This window comes from Pseudopodoces humilis, chromosome 1, assembly GCF_049639895.1.
Source record: "Pseudopodoces humilis isolate 2021_Gansu_Grassland_sample_001 chromosome 1, ASM4963989v1, whole genome shotgun sequence".
NCBI classification, from domain to species: domain Eukaryota; kingdom Metazoa; phylum Chordata; class Aves; order Passeriformes; family Paridae; genus Pseudopodoces; species Pseudopodoces humilis.
This window is the reverse complement of record NC_142200.1, coordinates 106,509,459-106,529,025: the sequence shown is the minus strand read 5'-3', so window position 1 is coordinate 106,529,025 and position 19,567 is coordinate 106,509,459. Positions and strand designations below refer to the sequence as shown.

Sequence of the window (19,567 nt, the reverse complement as noted above, 5' to 3'; positions counted from 1 at the left end):
CAAACCTCCATCAGGCTTTGAAATTCTGATGTTCTTTTCTTCTGCTTTTCAGTTAAAAAAGATGTTCCCCCTTCAGCTGTTACAAGGCCTATATTTGGTATTTTGGGAACTATCCGATTGGTGGCAGGTAAGGAGAACTGTGTTCTTTAAACATACCTAGACAAAATAGATTGCTAAAGAAGCTTTAGAGGCAAAAATAGTATTTGCAACTATCTGAGGTTGCACTTTCATCTATATGATAGGCTTTCCTTGTGGCTTCAAGTGGATAGAGGCATCTAAATCTACTTTATCATGAATATTTGTTTAACCCTTAAACCAGGAGGTACTCTAAGGATAGGGTTAAGGGGCAGTTTGAGTTATAAGGAATGCATTTCAAATGAGTGAAAAGAACCTCGTCTACTTAGTCCTTGTAACTATTTTAATCTTAGCTGCAGGATTTGATGCAACAGTCAAGTGTTGCATTGTGAAGCTTGATCAATAATCATGGTACACAAATAGCTGAGAGTGCCTGAATGATAGACAAGTAGATGCAGCTGTTCAAGTAATGATTGTCTTGCAACTGGCCTACAAATACGAAGAAAATCCAGCATGAAAAGGACAAGAGCAGACTGGAACAATTCTAAGTTTAGGGAGTTTTAGGATAATGTAAGAATAAGTTGTCTAGTTTTTCTAAGTGTCTCCATGGTCAGGACTAAGCAGCCACTATCATGAATACATCTGATACATAAAGTGTACGTTCTGGGAAGGTAAGCACTGCTGCTCCAACAGTCCTCTTTGTAGAATTTGGTAGAGTTTGAGACTAAAGTACTGTGAAAAACGATGTAATAAGCAGCATACATACTGAAAAAATAGAAAGGATTAAAGATCACTCACTGCAGTATTCCCAACAGAGGCAAAGGGTGATTGCATTGGATGCAGTGCTTTCTACAGGATCTTAAAACTGCTGAACTTTCTATGCCCATATTCTAAAGAATGGTGGGTCTTGCAGGGTGAGAGCAGTGTAATGGATACATGTGTCTTAGGGACTCAAGTACTGACTGTTTTAAAACTGAACTGCTCCTAAGGGGAATTTTCACCACTTACAGGCATGGTAATGACTAGTATTAATCTACCTGAATACTACCTGAATATTAAACATGTTAAGTCTCTTAAAAGCTTGGGTTTTTTTCATTCTGTCCTCTGGAGCTTTGCACTGATTGTTAGTATACAGCTGTCAAAGTAAAGATGTTATTGGTTAAATTGTTTAGCTAAGTGTTATTAAGCAGTTCACTGCTGTTAACTATAAAACTGGCTCTGTATCTTGAAATGCAGCATCTTTAACAAATATAAACATTCTTTGCCTATTGCAGTATTAAGAGTAAACAAGATGACACTGAAATATGCTATGCTTAAAAATGTGTTCACCAGCAAGTGTTAATTAATTGCTCTGAGTGAACTGTCCATGATGATGGGGTGGGTTTTTTATTTCATTACTTGCATAACCAGGGAAACAGCAAACTTTCTTTCTTAAATTGCTAAAAGAACCCCAAATCTCTTTGTTCTGTTTAGAATCTGTTAGGGGGAATAGTTTTTCATGATAAGCTGGATAGTCTTTTTGGCTTTTGAAACGTGCTTCCTTTCATGTATTTTGGACTTGCTCTGTGCTTTCCAAGCCACATTCAAGAGCATTGGCCTCTTTCTGAGTTTGCAAACCTGAAGACTTTCAGTCTGTCTCTCATCAGAAGAGTAGGTGACACTTTATGTTGTCTACTTTTCTTTAAATTCCTTAAACTTAATGAGCAGCTCAAGATCTCTGAGCATAGAGAAGTGGGTAGCTTAGCAAGTGCATTTTGCTTTTGTTCCAGCCCCGTTTTTGCTACACTTAAGAACATGAAGTCCTGTTGGTTTCAGTTTTCTGATATGAGTATAGGCTGCTTTTCTTAATACATGCTTTGTTCTTTCTGATTTACAGGCACGTATCTTATTGTAATAACAAAAAAGAAAAAAGTAGGTGAGATTTTCAGTCATGCAATCTGGAAAGCAACAGACTTTGACATCCTCTCCTACAAAAAGACCATGCTGCACTTAACTGATATTCAGGTAAGTACATTGATTAGGGGTGCGTGGAGGAATGTTATTGTATGTTAATGCTCATTCCCACAGGACCCAGTTTGATGAAGCTATGAATTTTTTTAAGAAGCTCTTTGAATAATACCTTTTTACTGATTTGTTCACATTACTAGAATGGCTTTGCTATTGATGTGTAGATGTATATGAAATCATGGCATTCAAGATGATAAGCTCACATGGTGCAACTTAGAGTATCATCTGCAGTTTATGGATGTGCATTTTTGCTTCTGTTAAGATGGTACACACTTCCTAATGCTTCTGTTAAGCCTCTCTCACATGTTCATGCTTCTGACAGCCCCTACGATAAACTGCATTGCTGTCATCTTATCTTTCTTTATGGAATTTTCAATTACGTAGTTACCTAACAGGGAAGGATTGCCCTTTATTTTTTTGAGGGAGGGAAAGGTGGAAGATTTTTTTTAAAACAGATGTGTAGTGGATTGATAAAGAGCAGGTCAGGGTGTCTAACCAATGGAGCTGAAAGGGAATCTGATGCTTTTTCAGGAAAGGCATGAGGTTAATCAGAACTTGAACCAGAACACACAGATTACAACTATTCTTTTGTCTTGCCAAATTGTTGGTGGTTTTTTGTCTTTATTTTTGTTTTTTGTTGGTTTGTTGTTTTTTTTTTTTGACAGAATGGTTCTCAGGGAAACTTAACAGCTTCCTTTTTGCTTGGAAGTTGTTACAATTTACCTCACAGGAATACTGTTCTCTGCTCTCACTGTTGTTGCAGAATTTGGTTGCAGTGTGCTACCTGCAAGTTATCAGTGAACTGATAGCAGAATTGCACTCTCATGCTTTCCTTCTTGTATGGTAATCTCTGGATGATGTCATGTATTGCTAGAGCTCTAGCAAAATTCATCTCATCACTTCAAAAAGTAGTGTTAGCTTACAAGAGTAAAATATTTTGATATTATATGACAGCTCTTCTGTTCTTTCCTCATCTCAACAGTTGCAGGACAATAAAGTATTTTTATCAATGCTTAATCATGTCTTGAGCGTGGACGGGTTTTACTTCTCAACAACCTACGACCTAACACACACCCTGCAACGGCTGGCCAACACAAGCCCAGAGTTCCAGGAGATGAGCCTTCTAGAGAGGGTAAGGATTTGAGTTTACCTTATGTCTGTCTTGCAAATTGTCAGTTTGATGCAGATGATGTTTAAATGATGCTGGTGTTTTATCCAAGCTGTTAGGGGTTGTGTCTGAACACACTGGTCCACACAAGTCTCATAGCTTGTGAGCAGCACAATGTTCTAGGGATCTGTTCTGAACTAATGTCACCCTTTCAGATCAGCAGTCGGAAGTACTTCCTAAAGTATACTTTAAATGGATTTTCAAGAATCCAAAATAAATTAAGTTTTGCCTCTAATTTGAGCACTTCTAATTACAAGAAGATGGGACTAAACAGAAAAATTGAGAGAAAGCAAGTTATTCCTTTGACCTGGAATATGGAGAAGGAATCCAAGGAATAAATTGTACTTGTGTTCGTATTCTTTCCCAGGACAACTTGGAATAGAACTGCAGGTTTTATGGCTGTCAGTCTTGGGATGTTGTATTCTGTCGAAAGTATTCCAATTCTTTGTGTGAAGTATGAATTTAGTATGCTGCTTTTGTTTTAAAGACAACAGCCAAATGTAATTTGAACTTGAAATTCTCTTGTGCCTACATGGATGGGTTTGGTTTTTCATATTGGAAAAACTGTGTATATTTGGGGATTGTTTTGCGTCATCAAATGCTGCTCTGGCAGTGCTCTTGCCAGGGAGAGCAAGGACACAAAAGGATTGGTTTACCTTAAAATTGTCAGTTCAGAAGGCTTTTTGAAAGGTAAGGTACACTAAAAAAGCATCAGTTTCCAGTAAATTCAAATCTCAGATGGTTACAATTATTGCAGTGTAATGTCATATGCCCATGGCTGCAGTATAATGGCTTATCAAAAGGATAGTGGCAATTTTGAACATCTCAAGTTTGTGCAAGAGAAGTTTTGTCTGTGTTTGGAGTGTGGGTGTTTTTGTTTGATATTTGTTGTTGTTTTTTAACAGTACTAGTAGAAGGAAACAACCCTAGCATAGGGGCACCAGTGCATTATGCTCTGCAGCTCAGTTGTTAATGGTTTAAGTGTCAGGCAATGCCCTTAAGAGTAGTTAAAAGAATAGCTCTTTCCAATCTTTAGTTAGATTTCTAGTTGAGGATACGAAGGCTACTGATGAAAGAAGGGAACTTCATCCGCATTTGTACCTGTTTATGTAAACTTAGACATGGATACTATGACACTGCCTTTATGTTGAATTAAACAGAACTGACTGTCTCTAAAAGCATGTTGGCTTTTTTCTTGCTGCAGGCAGATCCACGGTTTGTATGGAATGGACACCTTCTGAGAGAATTTATTGCTCAACCAGAGGTAAACACTTAATAGTGATTAGGTTAATAGAGGACAAATACTCTTTCGCTAGAAGTATGCAACAGCTTTTTGTGACTCTTTCTCTTTCAGACAGCCAGAATCTAGTATAGCATGGCTAATCATCATCTAGTTTAGCACAATGAGTCTTCTGCTTTCAAACTTCCAACTTTGTCAATGTCCTCAGTAGTACTTCTAGAGAGCTAATGTTTTGGAAATGTCTGTGTTTGAAGATACTGTGCTGTGAAGATAGCTGCTCATATAAATCAAAGGGGAAGTTACACTGAACAACATAAGCTTCTCAAGCATTTTGAAGTTTAGCTACTTATATATCCTTGGGTATAGGCAAGGTCCAGTTCATCACTTTTTTCCTAAGACTGTCTCACATAATACTCTGTGAGTGCAGTTTAAATTCCATTTTCCAAGTGAGTAGATCATAAAGCTGGTAATTAAGACTGACAGTTTAGAGTCTTCCAGTTTATTTCAAATGAAGACTAACGCAGTGTAACCTTTGAATTCACTTAGTCCAGCAAATGCAAGTGCATGACCATGAGCCACAGCTGTGGCACCTAATGGCCCGTCTGTCTAAGCTCCTTCCTACTGGAGACATCCTCTGTCTGTTCAACTTCTTGGATTGCCTGCACTACAGCAGCCTCCTCTCTCCATCAGTACTTTGCATTTGTCAAAGCAAGTGACGCATGGCTTCTATTTCTGCCTCGGTAACCTGTGGAGATGTGCTATTACATTAGACAGCACTGTTCCAAAAGGCTGGATTGTGCAGTGCTTCTGGAATGTGAAGATAGGAATTACAGAAGGGCTGTTGTGCATATTCCAGGGGCATTTGACTGGGTGTAAAGTTTGCATAGTGTTATGCAAATAAAACCTGGGAAATGAGAGAGAAGCTGTGGTGGGAACAGCAAAGGAAAGCCAAGTGTGGCTGGCTAGTGAAAACAGACCTAAAGGACAAAACACAGAAGCTGAAAAGGGAGATAGCTGATATTTTTAGGCTACACTTCCCCTTACATTGATTACAGGTGGCTTGATGCAGGAACAGTTTTTTGTAATGAAGTGTGGGATTTCTGATTTCTAATATTGAACTTTAAAGTTTTCTTGAAAGATGAAGTTATTCAGGAGTGGCAGGATAGGAAAAACCCTTGAACAACCATTTTGAGTATTAATCACATAGAAATACATCTTACTGAAGGCTTCTGTAACTACTATCTCTGCGTATGTCCTGCTGTGGAGGTAAAGCAAACACACCATGTCAAAAGATTTTCAGCAAATACTGCTTTATATCTGGCATGTTTGTAGGAGAGTAAATGCTATGTATAGGGAGGATAAAGCAGCTTGCTTTTTGTCCAGGCTGCCTAATTAGGATTAGATTTTCACTTTTTTCCTCCTGCTGATAGGGATTACATAGGTTGCTGTTTTCCCTGAACTTCTTTTCTCAGAAAGGAATGTTTCACCCTAAACAAAAAGGAAATTATATAAAGTGTATAAAACTACCTCAAAATACTCAATATGCAAAGCATAGTCACTCACCTTTCTTGGCTACTAGTGTTTAGTGTTTTTAACATGTATTTATGTGTTTCAGATCCATAGGTTTGCTACACCAGTGATGCATGGATGTATCCTTTTGTAAAACTGAGTGCTGGGTATGGGTAGTCCAGTAGCAAAATGGCTGCTGATGAGGCTGCTCTATTATTATTATTATTATTATTATTATTGTATTATATAATAACAATATGTATATTGTATTCTAATGATACATTATATATATATACACAATTAATGGTTGTCAGAAATAAGTTACATGGGTTATTTGCTCATCTGTGGGTGTTACATATTGTTTGAGTTAACACTTGTGTGTTAACTCCCTCGAATATCCTGCTTTGAAGGCTTAATGTATTTTATTTTACAGTTATGGTTTGCATAACTGTCTTTCACTGGGAAGGTTAAAATTAATATGGCAAATGCTCTTCCATCAGCTTTAGTGCTTTTTTATCTTTCTATAAGGATGCATTTACTTTAGATACGAAATAAGAGAGAGCAGTTCTGACTTGCAGGAGTGCTTATGGATGTTGATGAATAAAAGGATAAGTTCTGCTGAAGGCTTCTGGAATGCTTTTCCTGGGAAGCTACTCTTCCTGCACCAACAGCCTTTTTAGGAAAGCAGTCATGAGTCTATTTTTGAGAAGGGATGAATGCTGCAAGGAAGCTGAATGCTTTCTGGAGTCAATGTGTGATCAACAATAAGTCCCAGGTAGTTGCTCCTGAACTGACAACATGAAAAGGACTGGCAAGAGTGGATGGAGCAACTCATGCCATGTTCTGCTTTGTTCATCCATTGCAAAAGCCTCTCAGGTGTGTGCAGGGAATGGTTTCCAGATGGAATCGGTTGATCTGGTAGGACTGTCAGCTGCTGGCAGATCTCCAGTCCTTTCCTGTGACTTCATTTAATGGAAAATGTTGTGGGAGTAGGCAGAGAGACAAAGGAAATATAGCAAAAGGGAGCCATTGAAACACCCTAATCCTTATCCTGCTGGTTCTGGGTAAATTGCAATTAACAACTATCAGACTGCAATTAACACCTTCCTCAATCCTGTTTTTTCACTGTATAAATAATTTGCATAAGTAATGTTTGGTTAAATTAGAATTACAGCAAAACCATAGAGAACTCAGGAATTTGAAGAAATGGGATTTCTAGCAGTAAAAATGCTAGGAAGACCCTTCAGCAGAACTGCTACGGTGCTACTAGTAGATACTTCAATAATATTAAAGGTTCTTCCCCCCCCCCATATAAACCTAAGTATATTTTTTTCAGCTAAGTGTGCTGGGCTTCTAGTCTTGCAGTGATGAGAAATTATAGACTTGGACAGTTGAGATTTTGATCATCTGAAGCCCTAAACTACGTTTGATATTTTCCTTGCTGCGTCAATCCAAAGCCCTTCTAAAGAACAGTAAATTCTGCCTTGTCCTTATCTGTGTATGTAGAAGTTGCTAATAGCAAGTTGTCATTTTAAGTGATGACAGATTGCTAACAGAAAATAGGCTGACAATTGCTAAGTAGCTCAGGCTAGAGGTAACCTTTCTTACAGAATATTGTTGGGCTGTACAAATGTTGAGTTAATGGGTGGAGGACCTGGCAGTAATTTTCCAGGAAAACAGAGGAATGGTTATTTTTCAGCTTTAGTTTTTGAATTGTGAGAACATTCTGGATGGGGCCAATTTATATTATATTCTTGGGGGTTGTTTACAAACAGTATTAGCATAAATCCAACTGAAATCAAGATGACTCATGTATGAAATCAGTATGTTCTTGAACATAGCTGAGGTGCTCATGTGTGACACAGCTGCTTTATGTCACATTTGAATCATAGATACAGAACCTAAATTTTACTTGAGATGAAGTATCTAGATTCCTCAAAGAAGAGAAGACTGTAGTACACTAATTTAAGAATTGACCGTTTGGATCTTCTGCTCACTTTAAAAGTGATAAGTTTCAGTTTTTAGGGGCAAAGCATACAAGCTGGTGAATCCACCTGTAGAAATTTTTCATGAGTCCTGGTCTCTATTAGACCTGATAGTTTACTGCAGTCCAAATAAGTGCCACTGTAAATAGCACAAAACAAGACTAAAGCTGAAACCAGTTGTCATTGCCCCTGTTTGTTGATTAATCCCAGGTGCATTTGGCACTTTGGTTTCCTGTCCAGGCCACATACCCATTCTTGTGTAAGAAGCTCACGCTGGAGTCATAGTGTGTGTTAATTTTCTTTTTCTTGACATGGATTTGAAAGCCAGTCTATTTTACTGCTAGATCTGGCATTTGTAGTTGTGGTGCGTGTTGCACTTATAGTTGCAAAATGTATACCCCAAGATATTTGCTCTTCTAAAAGCCTAGAAAAATTTTTGAAGAGGTATTTTTTGAAGTAGTTGTTCCTTTTTAAAAGCAATAGGGGCAAGAAACTGTTATGGTAGTCTGATAAAATTGTGGTTGAGATGGATTCTTAATTTTTAATTAGGACCATAAGACCCAGAATAAGCTTCTTTAGAATCACATTTTCTCAAAATTACAGCAATTTTTGTATTTGTTCATCAGTAACATCACCATAGAGTGTTTTGCAATGTGCATGTTGAGCCTAATATTGTTACTGTCTCTCAAGTTTAATGTTCAGCTGTTGTTGGGGTGACAAATGTTAACAGATTAGTCAAATAAATCTGTAGGTTCCTTGATGTTTCCTACCTGCTGATGTGTAAAAATATCCTAATGAAACCTTGGGGTTTTTCCTTAGTATTGTTCATCAGTTATCACTATGCACTCTTGTTCTATTAATGGCAAGTGTTTTGACTGGCTGCTTGTTTCCAGAAGAAGCTGTTTCAGGGCTGGTGTACGCTACTATGTAAGAGGTAAAAGAAAAAAACCAATTTATTTCAAAAATCTGTATTCCATCTGCACATGTGAGTTACCTTTAAGAGTAATTGCTATGTAATGGCTTGCAAAAAAAACATTGTTTAGTTTGTTTTGAGGTTCTTCCTCCAAAGAAAATATTAGGCATTGAAGGATTTTTTTGGTATTTATTAAAACTGACTCTTCTTCGTGTCTTTAAGACATTACTACAAAAGTTTTGTAGTGATTTTTAACACATGACTGTTTTCATTGGTGCTAAATTAAACTGTGTAATAGCCCTTTTGGTCTAGCAGTAAATCCAGCTAAGAGCATCACTGGTGCTGGCAGGGAAATCCTGAGTGGTGTTCTCTAATTGTTTCAAGTTAAAAAGCAAAAAAGCTAAAATTACTTTCTCTTTTCTTAGTCCCAACATACATGCTTTTGAAGAAATTAGTTCATTTCTGCAGTACCATTGTTACAGAATTGTGAATATTTTGGTGCCAGAGCACTGGTATTTTATCTCATATTAAGTTATAATTTCTAGTGCTAGAAATATTAAAATGTGTTAACTTGAAGAAGCACAGTTCTGCTTAAATTTGGTGCAGATCATGTTAAACTTTTACCAAGGGTGCATTTATTTTTACATTGTCAGGCAGCTCTGTGCTTCCTGTGAGGACATTAAAGGGAGGAGAAGTAAGCTTTTTGCTGATGTACTGTCACTGTTGTGCAGGCAGGCTGAGCTGGCTAACATGGTCTTTTTCCTACACAGGTATTGATTCAGAAGGACACGCTGCTAACTTCGTTGAGACAGAACAAATTGTGCATTACAAGGGGAGCAAAGCATCGTTTGTTCAGGTAAAGTCACTGTAGGAAACATAGATACATAGGTAGCTAGCTCTGTCTATGATTTTAAATATAGATTGTATATGATATATGCAAATAAAACTAAACCAACAGCCTGAATTAGTTTAACAAAATAAACCTGTCTGCTTTATTTTTAAATGTCAAGTGGGTTTTGTAAATCCTGCTGTTTAAAACCATTACCATTCTTTTGCAGACCCGTGGATCTATCCCTTTTTTCTGGTCTCAAAGGCCAAACCTCAAGTATAAACCAAAGCCACAGATCAGCAAGTCAGTAAACCATGTATGTGAGTGTTTGTGTCTTGGGGTTTTAACATGTTACTGGGCTCATATTTGTGTGATAGGGTAGCAAACTGTAATCAGAAGAATAAAAATCAGCAATAGTGGATTGAACTTCATGTTTTTTAAAAGTAATAGCAAGAAACCTTGTACTTCTCATAATGAATTCAAAGGCTGAAAAAAATGCAGACATCAGTGGGGGTAGTTTCTCTTTGGATTCAGTTTGCAGCAGTTTTAGTAGCTGTACAATACTCCTTATCTGTAGCATGTTTAATGAAAAGAACTGAATGGACTGGGAGGAGGAAAGTGGGAATGTATTGGCACAGTAGAGAACAGCAAATACTTAGTTTGATCAAAATCATCAAAAATATAATGAAGGTTTCTTGTAAAGCACAGATCTTAATAGTAGTGTACATCTGTGAACACATTTCCTTTCTCTTCTAGATGGATGGCTTCCAAAGACATTTTGACTCACAAATAATTAGCTATGGAAAGCAAATGATTGTCAACTTGGTATGCTTTCACTTGTTCTTCCTGAAAAAGTTGTTGTTCTTTTAAGCAGGCTTTTGAGTAATTCTGTCTCTGTTTTCCATTTTCCCAGGTTAACCAAAAAGGCTCAGAGAAGCCTCTGGAGCAAACCTTTTCAAAAATGGTGAACAGCATGGCAAACGGAATGGTCAGGTAAATGTGACATGAAGCAATACATTTTGTATTAAGAGTTAAGCTTTGCTTCTGAGACCCACATCTGGTGGAAACCAAGATGTGAAATTATGTGAAGGTGCATTTTGACGATGTTCTGTACATGTTCAAAAGAGGTGTTTGGCAGCCCTATTTTACTATTGCTATCAAAATCCACTTTATTGGCTGTTTTTGATGGTGTTTACCTGTCTCAGAGTCAAACTCGAGACTTCAGTAACTTGTTTCAGTGTGTATAGACCATCTTTCTTCATGCATAATCCTGAAATCTTGTCAAATAACTTTTGGGTTATGAATGCTTGCAGGAATGTGATGCCCTGTAATTCGCAGCAAACATATACAGACATACATTAATTAAACAAGCACCACTCATTTAGAGCACTTTGTGCCAGAAATTGGCTGTAAAAATTTTGTTCCAAGTCAGTAGCTGCTTAATTTTCTTATGACAGTTATCTGCTTAAACAGAACTTGTCTCAGGTTTCTAGTTAGCAAGGGAATTATGCCAGCAAAAAATGTTGGATTTCAACACCTGTGTCTAGTTCAAAGTGAACAGAGAACACAAGAATCCTGGTGGGGAAAAAAAAAAGACATGAGATAAGATTTATATCCCGTCTGTACTTTCTGGAGGAAAAATATTAGCCAGACCATAGAATGGAACATACATAGAACTTGGAACTCGATGTCTGCTTCCCCAAACTAGTGGCATTTTGTAAAGAGCTTTAAATGGTGTCACCATTCACACTAAGGGTGCAGCATCAGAAGATTACAGAGCACTGACAAAATCTACAGTTGTGCTGAAAGTCATCTCTAAAGAAAAAAATCTGTCACTATCTGTTTTATAGATCAGCTTTTTCCTGCAGGGTTTTCTGTAACCTTCACTGCAGTACATCTGTAATCTCAAAAAATTATTCTCTCTCTGAACAGATACGTGGCGTTTGACTTCCATAAAGAGTGCAGTCGGATGAGGTGGGATAGGCTTCAGATTTTGCTGGATCAACTGGCAGACCAGCAAGATGAGTTCAGGTAAGGCTATGCAGTTCTTTCACCTCTGTGCTGTTAAAATGAGACCACTTCCTCTAGTTTCTATTGTCTTGCATTAAGGCACAGTAAAACAGACCTGTAATCTTCCATGAAGAAGATGCATATGTGTGCATTAGTGTATCCATTTCTCTGGTGTGTTGCTGACACCATGTGCAAGGTTAGAGACCTGGTGGGATGGGTAAGTTGTAGAGCCCTCAATAAAGTGGGCCTGAGAATTGCAGCAACCCTGAGTTATGACAAGAGCTGCCTTTGTAAGGTTGGGTGAAAGGTTAGACAAAGAAGTTAATGTGCATACAACTGGAGCTATTTAAAAGAAAGTCTCCTTAGGTGATATTTTTTTTCATCCACAATAATTTCAGGTGGTGTTGACAGCAAACTGTTCTGCCATGCAGTATAAAACACTGTGTGTGTGTTCCTTCCACAGGCATTTATAAAAGTGTTTTCTCTAACACACATTTTTCTGGCTCCAAACCTTGCACTAGCATTGGTCGTTAGTCCTTGCTAATATAAGTAACCTGCAGGGAAACAAATTTTCATTTTCTTTAGTCATATAAAAATACACAAAATGTCCAAATCAATTTAAATCTTTAGTCCCACAAGTGTGTGGTTCTGGTCATAGCTACTTGTAGACCTGTAGATTGCTAGAGAAACAGTTTTGTTTGTTCTGCTTTTCTGATTGCTTCCTTCCTGTTCCTGAAGTCTTGTGACTAAAGCACAAAGCAGATCAGCTAAAATATTACAGAAGTAGCAGTGGTATAGTCTATCCTGGCAAAATAAAATGAGGTAACGTGTGGACTAGAACAGGAGTCTTGCTAATAAATCTCTTGCCTGGAGTGATGGCTGTGGGAATGATATAAACGAAACAGATTATAGTTAATGTTCTCTGTCCACCACAAAAAAAAAAAAATTTTAAAAACTCATAAAGACCTAGTGAATAAATTGACTTTGAGCACCCCAAATAAGAACAAATAAGATTGTAGGTTTTTCCTATGCAACAAGGATCCTTTATTCTTAGAATTAATACTGAATCCCATAACTTGTTTACTGTCAGCTGCCACTAGAGGCATAGAAAATAACCAAATTTCCTTGAAATTAAGAAAAAAAAAGCCATCCCTGAAACAAGATACAAAATTGAGGACTCTTTTTCAAGATTAGGCTGGCTCTAACTTAACATGTTTTATTTCATCTGTAGTAATATTGCTTAAATAGGAAAAGTCTGAGTTCATAGAAACTTCATAGATCTTCATAGAAAATAGTTTTGAAGCCCCTAGGGAGGTAATCAATTCTTATTTTATGCAGGCTAAATCCAGTTGTGGAAGATCTGCCAGAAAGGAGAGTTGGGTTTGTGGAAGTGCTTTTTGTTAGTTGTTAAATTTTTTTAGAGCCGCTATACGAGATGCAGCATTTAAGAACAGACATTTCTAGTTAAGATAATAACAAACTATCTTATCCTAATATCAGTTGTAGGCAAACCTTGGAGGGGAAAAGAAAGATTTCACAGGTATTATTGTCAGCCTTAGTCTTCAACAATGTAAAACATGGTTTAACAAAACTAGTTCAAGAATGATGAAAATGGCTCTTAAAAAGAAAACACAAGTTTAATCAAAGTCATGTGCTTCTAAGTCTCCTGATTGTAGTACTGGACCACTCTAGACTTGATAAAAATGCTCTGCAATTACAGTGGATTATTTGCTAGTCCAGAGTTCATAATTACATATTGGAGTAACTTAATATATAGATTATAATCTGTAAACCTGTAGAGAAATGGAAGTTTCATGCTGTGGCAGGACAAGCATAGTTCTGTCCCATTCACACATCCAGCTGATAAGTAGATTGGAATATTTGTTCTACCATCTCAGTATTGGAATTCATGTGTACAATTCAGTATTTAAAATGAACTGTTTGTTATCAACTACTGGAAACACCTGGTTTGGTGGATTTAAAAGATTGAGGTAATATTTATAGCATATGCAAGGGGGAATATCTGCTTCCCCCACACGTTCACATAATGGAGAGAATGGCATGTGATGGTAGCAGAATTTTCCATATTTTGCAAGCATGCTTAAAAAATCTGAGTATCTTCCAGGAAGAAGTGTGCCTGGCAACTTAGATGACTTTTTATGCATTGGTGACCACTTATAAACAAATCTGGTTACTTCTGCTGTTAGGGACTGCTGATGATTTTCAGGTCTGTGGAGCTGGGACACTAAAATAAGTGGGAAAACAAAAATACAAGTCCCTGATTTTGCACCAGAAGCTGCTCTTCCCAGCGGCATATAACTCATTATTGCTGATTGACTTTCTGAATAGTAAGGGTGACTCCTGCCCTGAGATTGCTGCATGTTCATCCATTGATGCTGTTTTTCAGCATGGCAAGAATTCAGTGAGGCATCAAAGTTTGAAGACATGGCTGAGCACTCATGAAATGCTCAGGACAATTCTGTTTTGGTTGCTAGGATATTTTCTTATAAGAACACGTGGTTTATATGGACTGTTATCTCTAAATAGATGTATTGTATGTGTTAGTTACTTTCTAGTTGACTCGGAGGGTAAAACTGTGACTCAGCAGGAAGGAACGTTCCGCAGTAACTGCATGGACTGCCTGGATCGGACTAACGTGATCCAGAGCTTGTTAGCACGCAGGTCTCTCCAGGCCCAGCTTCAGGTAAATGTTTTACTCTTCTTTGACAAGCTGGAAGAGGAGAGAGGCTTTCTATTTGGAAACGTAATTTGAATGCTCCAGTAAGAGCTTGCATAGTGGAGTTACTGTACTTCTTACTTGAGCTGCACTAACTAGACTCAAGTTTGGTAAATACATCTTTTTCTGAAAGCAAATCCTAATTTTTCTATCAAACTCCTAGCAAGCTTCAATGTGCTTTTTATTCCAGAGACTAGGTGTTCTGCATGTGGGACAGAGAATTGAAGAGCAGGCAGACTTTGAGAAAATCTACAAAAATGGTAGGCTGTTTATAGAGTTCAAACAATGACTTTTCCTCTGAAGAGAGTATATAACTTCCTTAATATTTCTTATTGTTTTCCTATTCGCAGCATGGGCTGATAATGCTAATGCTTGTGCCAAACAATATGCTGGAACTGGTGCCTTAAAGACCGATTACACAAGGCAAGTCAGCCTTTCTTTTAAGGGCCTTCTGGATTTTTGAGCATGTTTGGGATTTTCAAGTCCTTCTGTCTGAGAAGGTTATTAACCTGGGCCTTAAGCTATAAATCAGTTTTTTGCAATAGTGGTAAAAAGTCAGACTAAAATCTCCAGATTCTTTGCTGCGTTTATATGAAAGTAAAGGCTATCTGAATATAAAAACCAAGGCAGTGTGCCATGAATATACACATTTATATTTTCTGATGGAAAGAAGTGTAATTTTATTTTCCAATTTTGTTGCAAGTCTGTGTGGTAATAATGCAGAGGCAGCACTAGATAAATGTATTCCTGTGCAGGTGCTCATTTAATGTAGTACACGTCTGGATAATGACAATGTTAATTTGAAACTAAAGTCTTGAATTTATACATGTATTTTAAATATTTTTCACAATTTCTTTTTGCAGAACTGGGAAAAGAACTCAATGGGGCTTAATAATGGATGGCTGGAACTCATTAATACGTTACTACAAAAACAACTTTTCTGATGGATTTAGACAAGTAAGTAAAGCTTTCAACCATGGGGAAGTGTATTTGATAAATATTGCTGTGCATTCTACCTCTTGTCCTGCCTTTCTCTTCCAGGATGCAATTGATCTTTTCCTTGGAAATTATTCAGTGGATGAAGTAGAACCTGCTAGTCCTTTACATGTCAAGAAAGATTGGAAGTTCTTAGCTGTGAGTATGGAGACTTTGTGATAAGAGAAACACAACCATTCAGTCACTGACTTCGTTATGCCTGAGTAGGACTTGTCTGTTAGTCATGAAGCATCCCTGTAATCTGATAATGTTTCTATGATACCTGATTCTAGGATTAAACCCAGACTGTTCCCTTGAGAGAAAATGGAGTGTCCTTCGGTATTGGAAAAACTGCTGCTTCCTTTTTTAAACATATGCTTCATCAGGTGGAAGGGGAAAAATTCTATTGGTCACTATCAATGACACTTTCCTTCTGCAGAAGAATCTTTTCTCTCACTTCATGCAGAAGCACAGACTGTAACACAAAACCCCCACCTTTTTTATTTTTTTCACCCTTCCCTTTCTATTTTGAAATGGGATTTGGGAACATAATGGGGTTTAACTGGTGTTTTGGGTTTTTTTTTAAACAAAGCATAAACATCAACCTGTCTTTTAATGCACAGGAGGTGTATTTCAATTCTGAACATTATTATTGAGCACCGTCTTCCAAATTTTGGGACTATCCAAACTTCTATTTGTACCTGAATGCAGGTGAATTGAGAAGCAAAGGAAGTAAATAGCTTTACAGTACAACCCATCTTAAAGGAAATTAGGGAACATATGTACTGCTGTATCAAGTGATCATTCTGTTTCTCTTTCCCCAGTTGCCTATTATTATGGTGGTTGCTTTCTCCATGTGCATTATTTGTTTGCTAATGGCTGGTAAGTTACTATTAGGTTTAATTTTATAAAACTGGCTTGTTCCTCTGTGAACTTTGTTTAAATGGTTACCAGTTACTGTTCAGTATAGAATTGCTTCTCTGTCATTCAAAAAGGTGCTTGAACATGGCTCTGGAGATTGAGGGCTATAGAAAATAATGTTAAAACTCATGTAGAAGTCAGTTAAGGGGTAGTTAATTATCCCCAAATTTAGATGCACCTTGGTAGACCTGTAGCTTTATTGTAGGCTGGATGAAGCCCCAGAGGAATACCTGTGTAATTTTGGGCAGAAAGACAGTTCAAAACTGGCAGAAATAGGCATAAGCCTGGTTCTGATGGATTTCCCTTTAATCTAAATCTGTGTTGGTAGTGGTAAAGGTTTTTGCCTTCTGTTTTTGCCTTGAATTTTCAAGCATTACTGCCAGTAGAGTTCTTGACTGACTTCCATAAATCTCTGTTCAGTGTGTTCCAAGAACTATGTGGGAAATACAAATTTTCCAAGGTAGAGAAACAGAAAAAGATCTGTGAAAAGAGCTTGAAATATTTGCATTTGTCCTAAAGCAGAACTGTCTGTTAATGGGAGATAATGAGCTAAAAGGTTTATCTGACTCTTCTTCTCAGGTGATACATGGACTGAGACACTGGCCTATGTGCTTTTCTGGGGAAGTGCCAGCTTTGGAACTTTTGCCATCATCCTTTACAACGGCAAGGACTTTGTAGATGCACCCAAGCTGGTCCAGAAGGAGAAGATGGACTGAATTTGTGTGTGTGGAAAGCGGCTTGGTACTGAGGATTCTTCAAGCCACACTTGGAGTCTCTACTGACCTGCTTTCCACACCAAAAAACGCTCTTATGAACATTCTTCCTTGACAGTGGGGGGTCAGGGGTAAGGAAATGGTGTCCTGTGGTGGTGGTAGCTTTCAAATGAGACCTGACTTGATAGTCTTAGTTGCAATGGTCTTTGGAATATTGCATTAGTGGACAGGGCTCCACTCTTACTGGGTTAATGCAAAGACAAAAGCCAGCTTTTAGGTGTCTGGAATGTTTTGGAGCTTAAGAGGATTGCTTAAGCTTATGCTCCACCTGGGTTGTTTCAGCTGGTTTTTTGATCTTGACAGGAGAGAGTTCTGATGCTGTTCGTGTCTGGAAATACCCAAATGTTAAAGCATTAATAATGGAACATCTGATAGTGGTCTCTGAACAAATATGGCTTCATACCAATAAAAAGTCTGGGTCCAGACTTACAGCTGGATTACATTTGTTGTGATAAAGTCCGTGTTAAGGAGTCCTTCGTGCATATTTGTGTGTGGATTCTTTTCACTAAATATGAAAGATTTTTGAATCCTAATGCTACTCTAAAACGAGGTTTTTTGTCCTGTCTTGTTTATCTAGAACTGATGCAATATTCTGCTAATCATTGTTTGGGTGGAAGGGCAGTGTAATTGGATGTTCCTGAAGTTGCAAATGTCTTGCACTGTTTCAATACTACAGTCTCCATATGAAAATCCAGTAGTTAGCGAGTTAAAATGTAGAATTTTCTTTCTGAAGATGTTAACAAAATCAAAGAATGTAAAAGTCCTTTGCAGTGTTTATTCAACCTTCCTTATGCTAAAGTTCCAAAGTACTTCATTACTTTAAGAATGGGTCACAACATAAAAGGTGAACTTTATTGTTTTGCTAGTCAGCTGCTTCTATCCTTGGTTATGTTGAAATAATTTATGAAAGAAGGAATAACACCCTGAGGAGAAAGCAGTAAGTGTAAACTCCATATTTCTACTTGGGAGCAGCAGCTTGCTTTTGATGCATGATAATGTAACACACTCTTTTAAGAAAAAAAAAAAAAAGGAGAAAAAAAAAAAGCTGCAGACTAATTCGTGCTGGTTAATGTGTGTCTTTAAATTTAGTGCTTCCAAGCTGTATAAAAATAAGGACCAATTTTAAACTGTTTTGTCACTTATTTTATATGGTTTGTTCAAAACCAGACATGGAACTGGCTTAAGGCGCTGTGCATTGTTTAATATTTCCTGTAAGTACAGCTGTATATTCAGATTGCGAGTATAAAATTTAAGTGGGGGGAAGGGACAAACATGTAGAATACTACTAGGACTAGCACAGGTGTCACTATTGAAGCTAGAACACAAAACACTGATACTCCAGTGTTCCCTTGTGTAACGACTGAAAATATGTACAGATTCTTTTTTTTCTTTTTTTTCTTTTTTTTTTTTTTTTTTCCTTTTGCAACTGTTCATTTTAACCTTGAATGTTTCTGGAGGCCTCTCTGGGTTTTGTGTAAACATAACCTGTTCATGAGCACTAGTACTTGCAAAGTATCCGTTTGCTTCTAGATGCTGTAATGGAAAAATACCAGTTGGTGGCTAACTGGAAAATCCTCTTAACTTAAAATTTTCGAAGGTGAACTCTGTCATGGGCACAAAGTACAAGAACATCATAGACTCAATATTTGAAAGCAGTGGTTCTGGTGGCTCACTGGCAGGTGGAGTTTGAAACTTGGCTCAGTTGTCTTGCAGTCTAGAACTAAGTTGTTGCATCTTTGGTGAAGAACTTGTTGCAGCAAAGACCAAACTTGAATTGCTAATACAAAAGGTTTGTAAGACGTAGAATAATGTAGGTTTTAGAAGTTGGAAGGCACCTGTGTTTCAGTGCTTTGCAAAGAGTCTGTATTTCTAAAATCACAAATGGTGTACTACTCCTAAATGACAATAAAATGTTCAACTTTTCTAGATGTACTGTCTGCAGTGCATTTTGTGCTTTGGAGCAGACTGTTCCCAAATGGTTCCTTAGGAGCTGTTTCAAGCCTGAAGGATTCTTCAGTTTTGGGTGTGCTCATTGCAGGTGAGGAGCATCACTCAAACGGTGATGAATGATCTCATGCAGTGCCTGTCTGCACTGTGTGATGATGTTCTGCTCCTCTCAGCCATGGCTGGATCTCCGCCTGGAGCTGCTGGGGCTGGAGTGCTCCAGTGCTGCATCCCCAGTGTCACCTCTGCTCTTTGGGGCCAATGGCTCTTTGCCTCTTTCCTCACAAGGGTGCTTCAGCGTCTTATTGGCCATATCAATAGTGGTGTCTTCTTCCTTTCCCTTTTGCCTTCACTAGGTGAAGAGACTAACACACAGAAAATTGTTGCTGTTACAGTTCTGGATCCTGAAGCTGTAACTTTTTTCACAATAAATTAGTGCTTTACAGGTTCTAGGCCTTGAATTTTTCCTTTCCTTAAAGCT

General features: G+C 37.7%; 1 protein-coding gene across 1 annotated transcript in view; it reads left to right on the top strand.

Moving 5' to 3' along the window:
• SACM1L (SAC1 like phosphatidylinositide phosphatase) overlaps positions 1-19,070 on the top strand; it is a 29,544-nt gene extending 10,474 nt beyond the window's left edge. Inside the window, exons 3-20 of the mRNA XM_005519043.3 lie at positions 53-127; positions 1,952-2,079; positions 3,065-3,214; positions 4,455-4,514; positions 6,106-6,139; positions 8,817-8,918; positions 9,668-9,753; positions 9,956-10,042; positions 10,483-10,551; positions 10,640-10,719; positions 11,659-11,757; positions 14,302-14,440; positions 14,664-14,733; positions 14,824-14,896; positions 15,337-15,430; positions 15,515-15,607; positions 16,273-16,330; positions 16,949-19,070. Of these exons, the coding sequence (XP_005519100.1) occupies positions 53-127; positions 1,952-2,079; positions 3,065-3,214; positions 4,455-4,514; positions 6,106-6,139; positions 8,817-8,918; positions 9,668-9,753; positions 9,956-10,042; positions 10,483-10,551; positions 10,640-10,719; positions 11,659-11,757; positions 14,302-14,440; positions 14,664-14,733; positions 14,824-14,896; positions 15,337-15,430; positions 15,515-15,607; positions 16,273-16,330; positions 16,949-17,085 (1,634 nt within the window). The 3' untranslated portion in view covers positions 17,086-19,070. The remainder of the gene's footprint in view (positions 1-52; positions 128-1,951; positions 2,080-3,064; positions 3,215-4,454; positions 4,515-6,105; positions 6,140-8,816; positions 8,919-9,667; positions 9,754-9,955; positions 10,043-10,482; positions 10,552-10,639; positions 10,720-11,658; positions 11,758-14,301; positions 14,441-14,663; positions 14,734-14,823; positions 14,897-15,336; positions 15,431-15,514; positions 15,608-16,272; positions 16,331-16,948) is intronic.
• Positions 19,071-19,567: the final 497 nt, after the last annotated feature.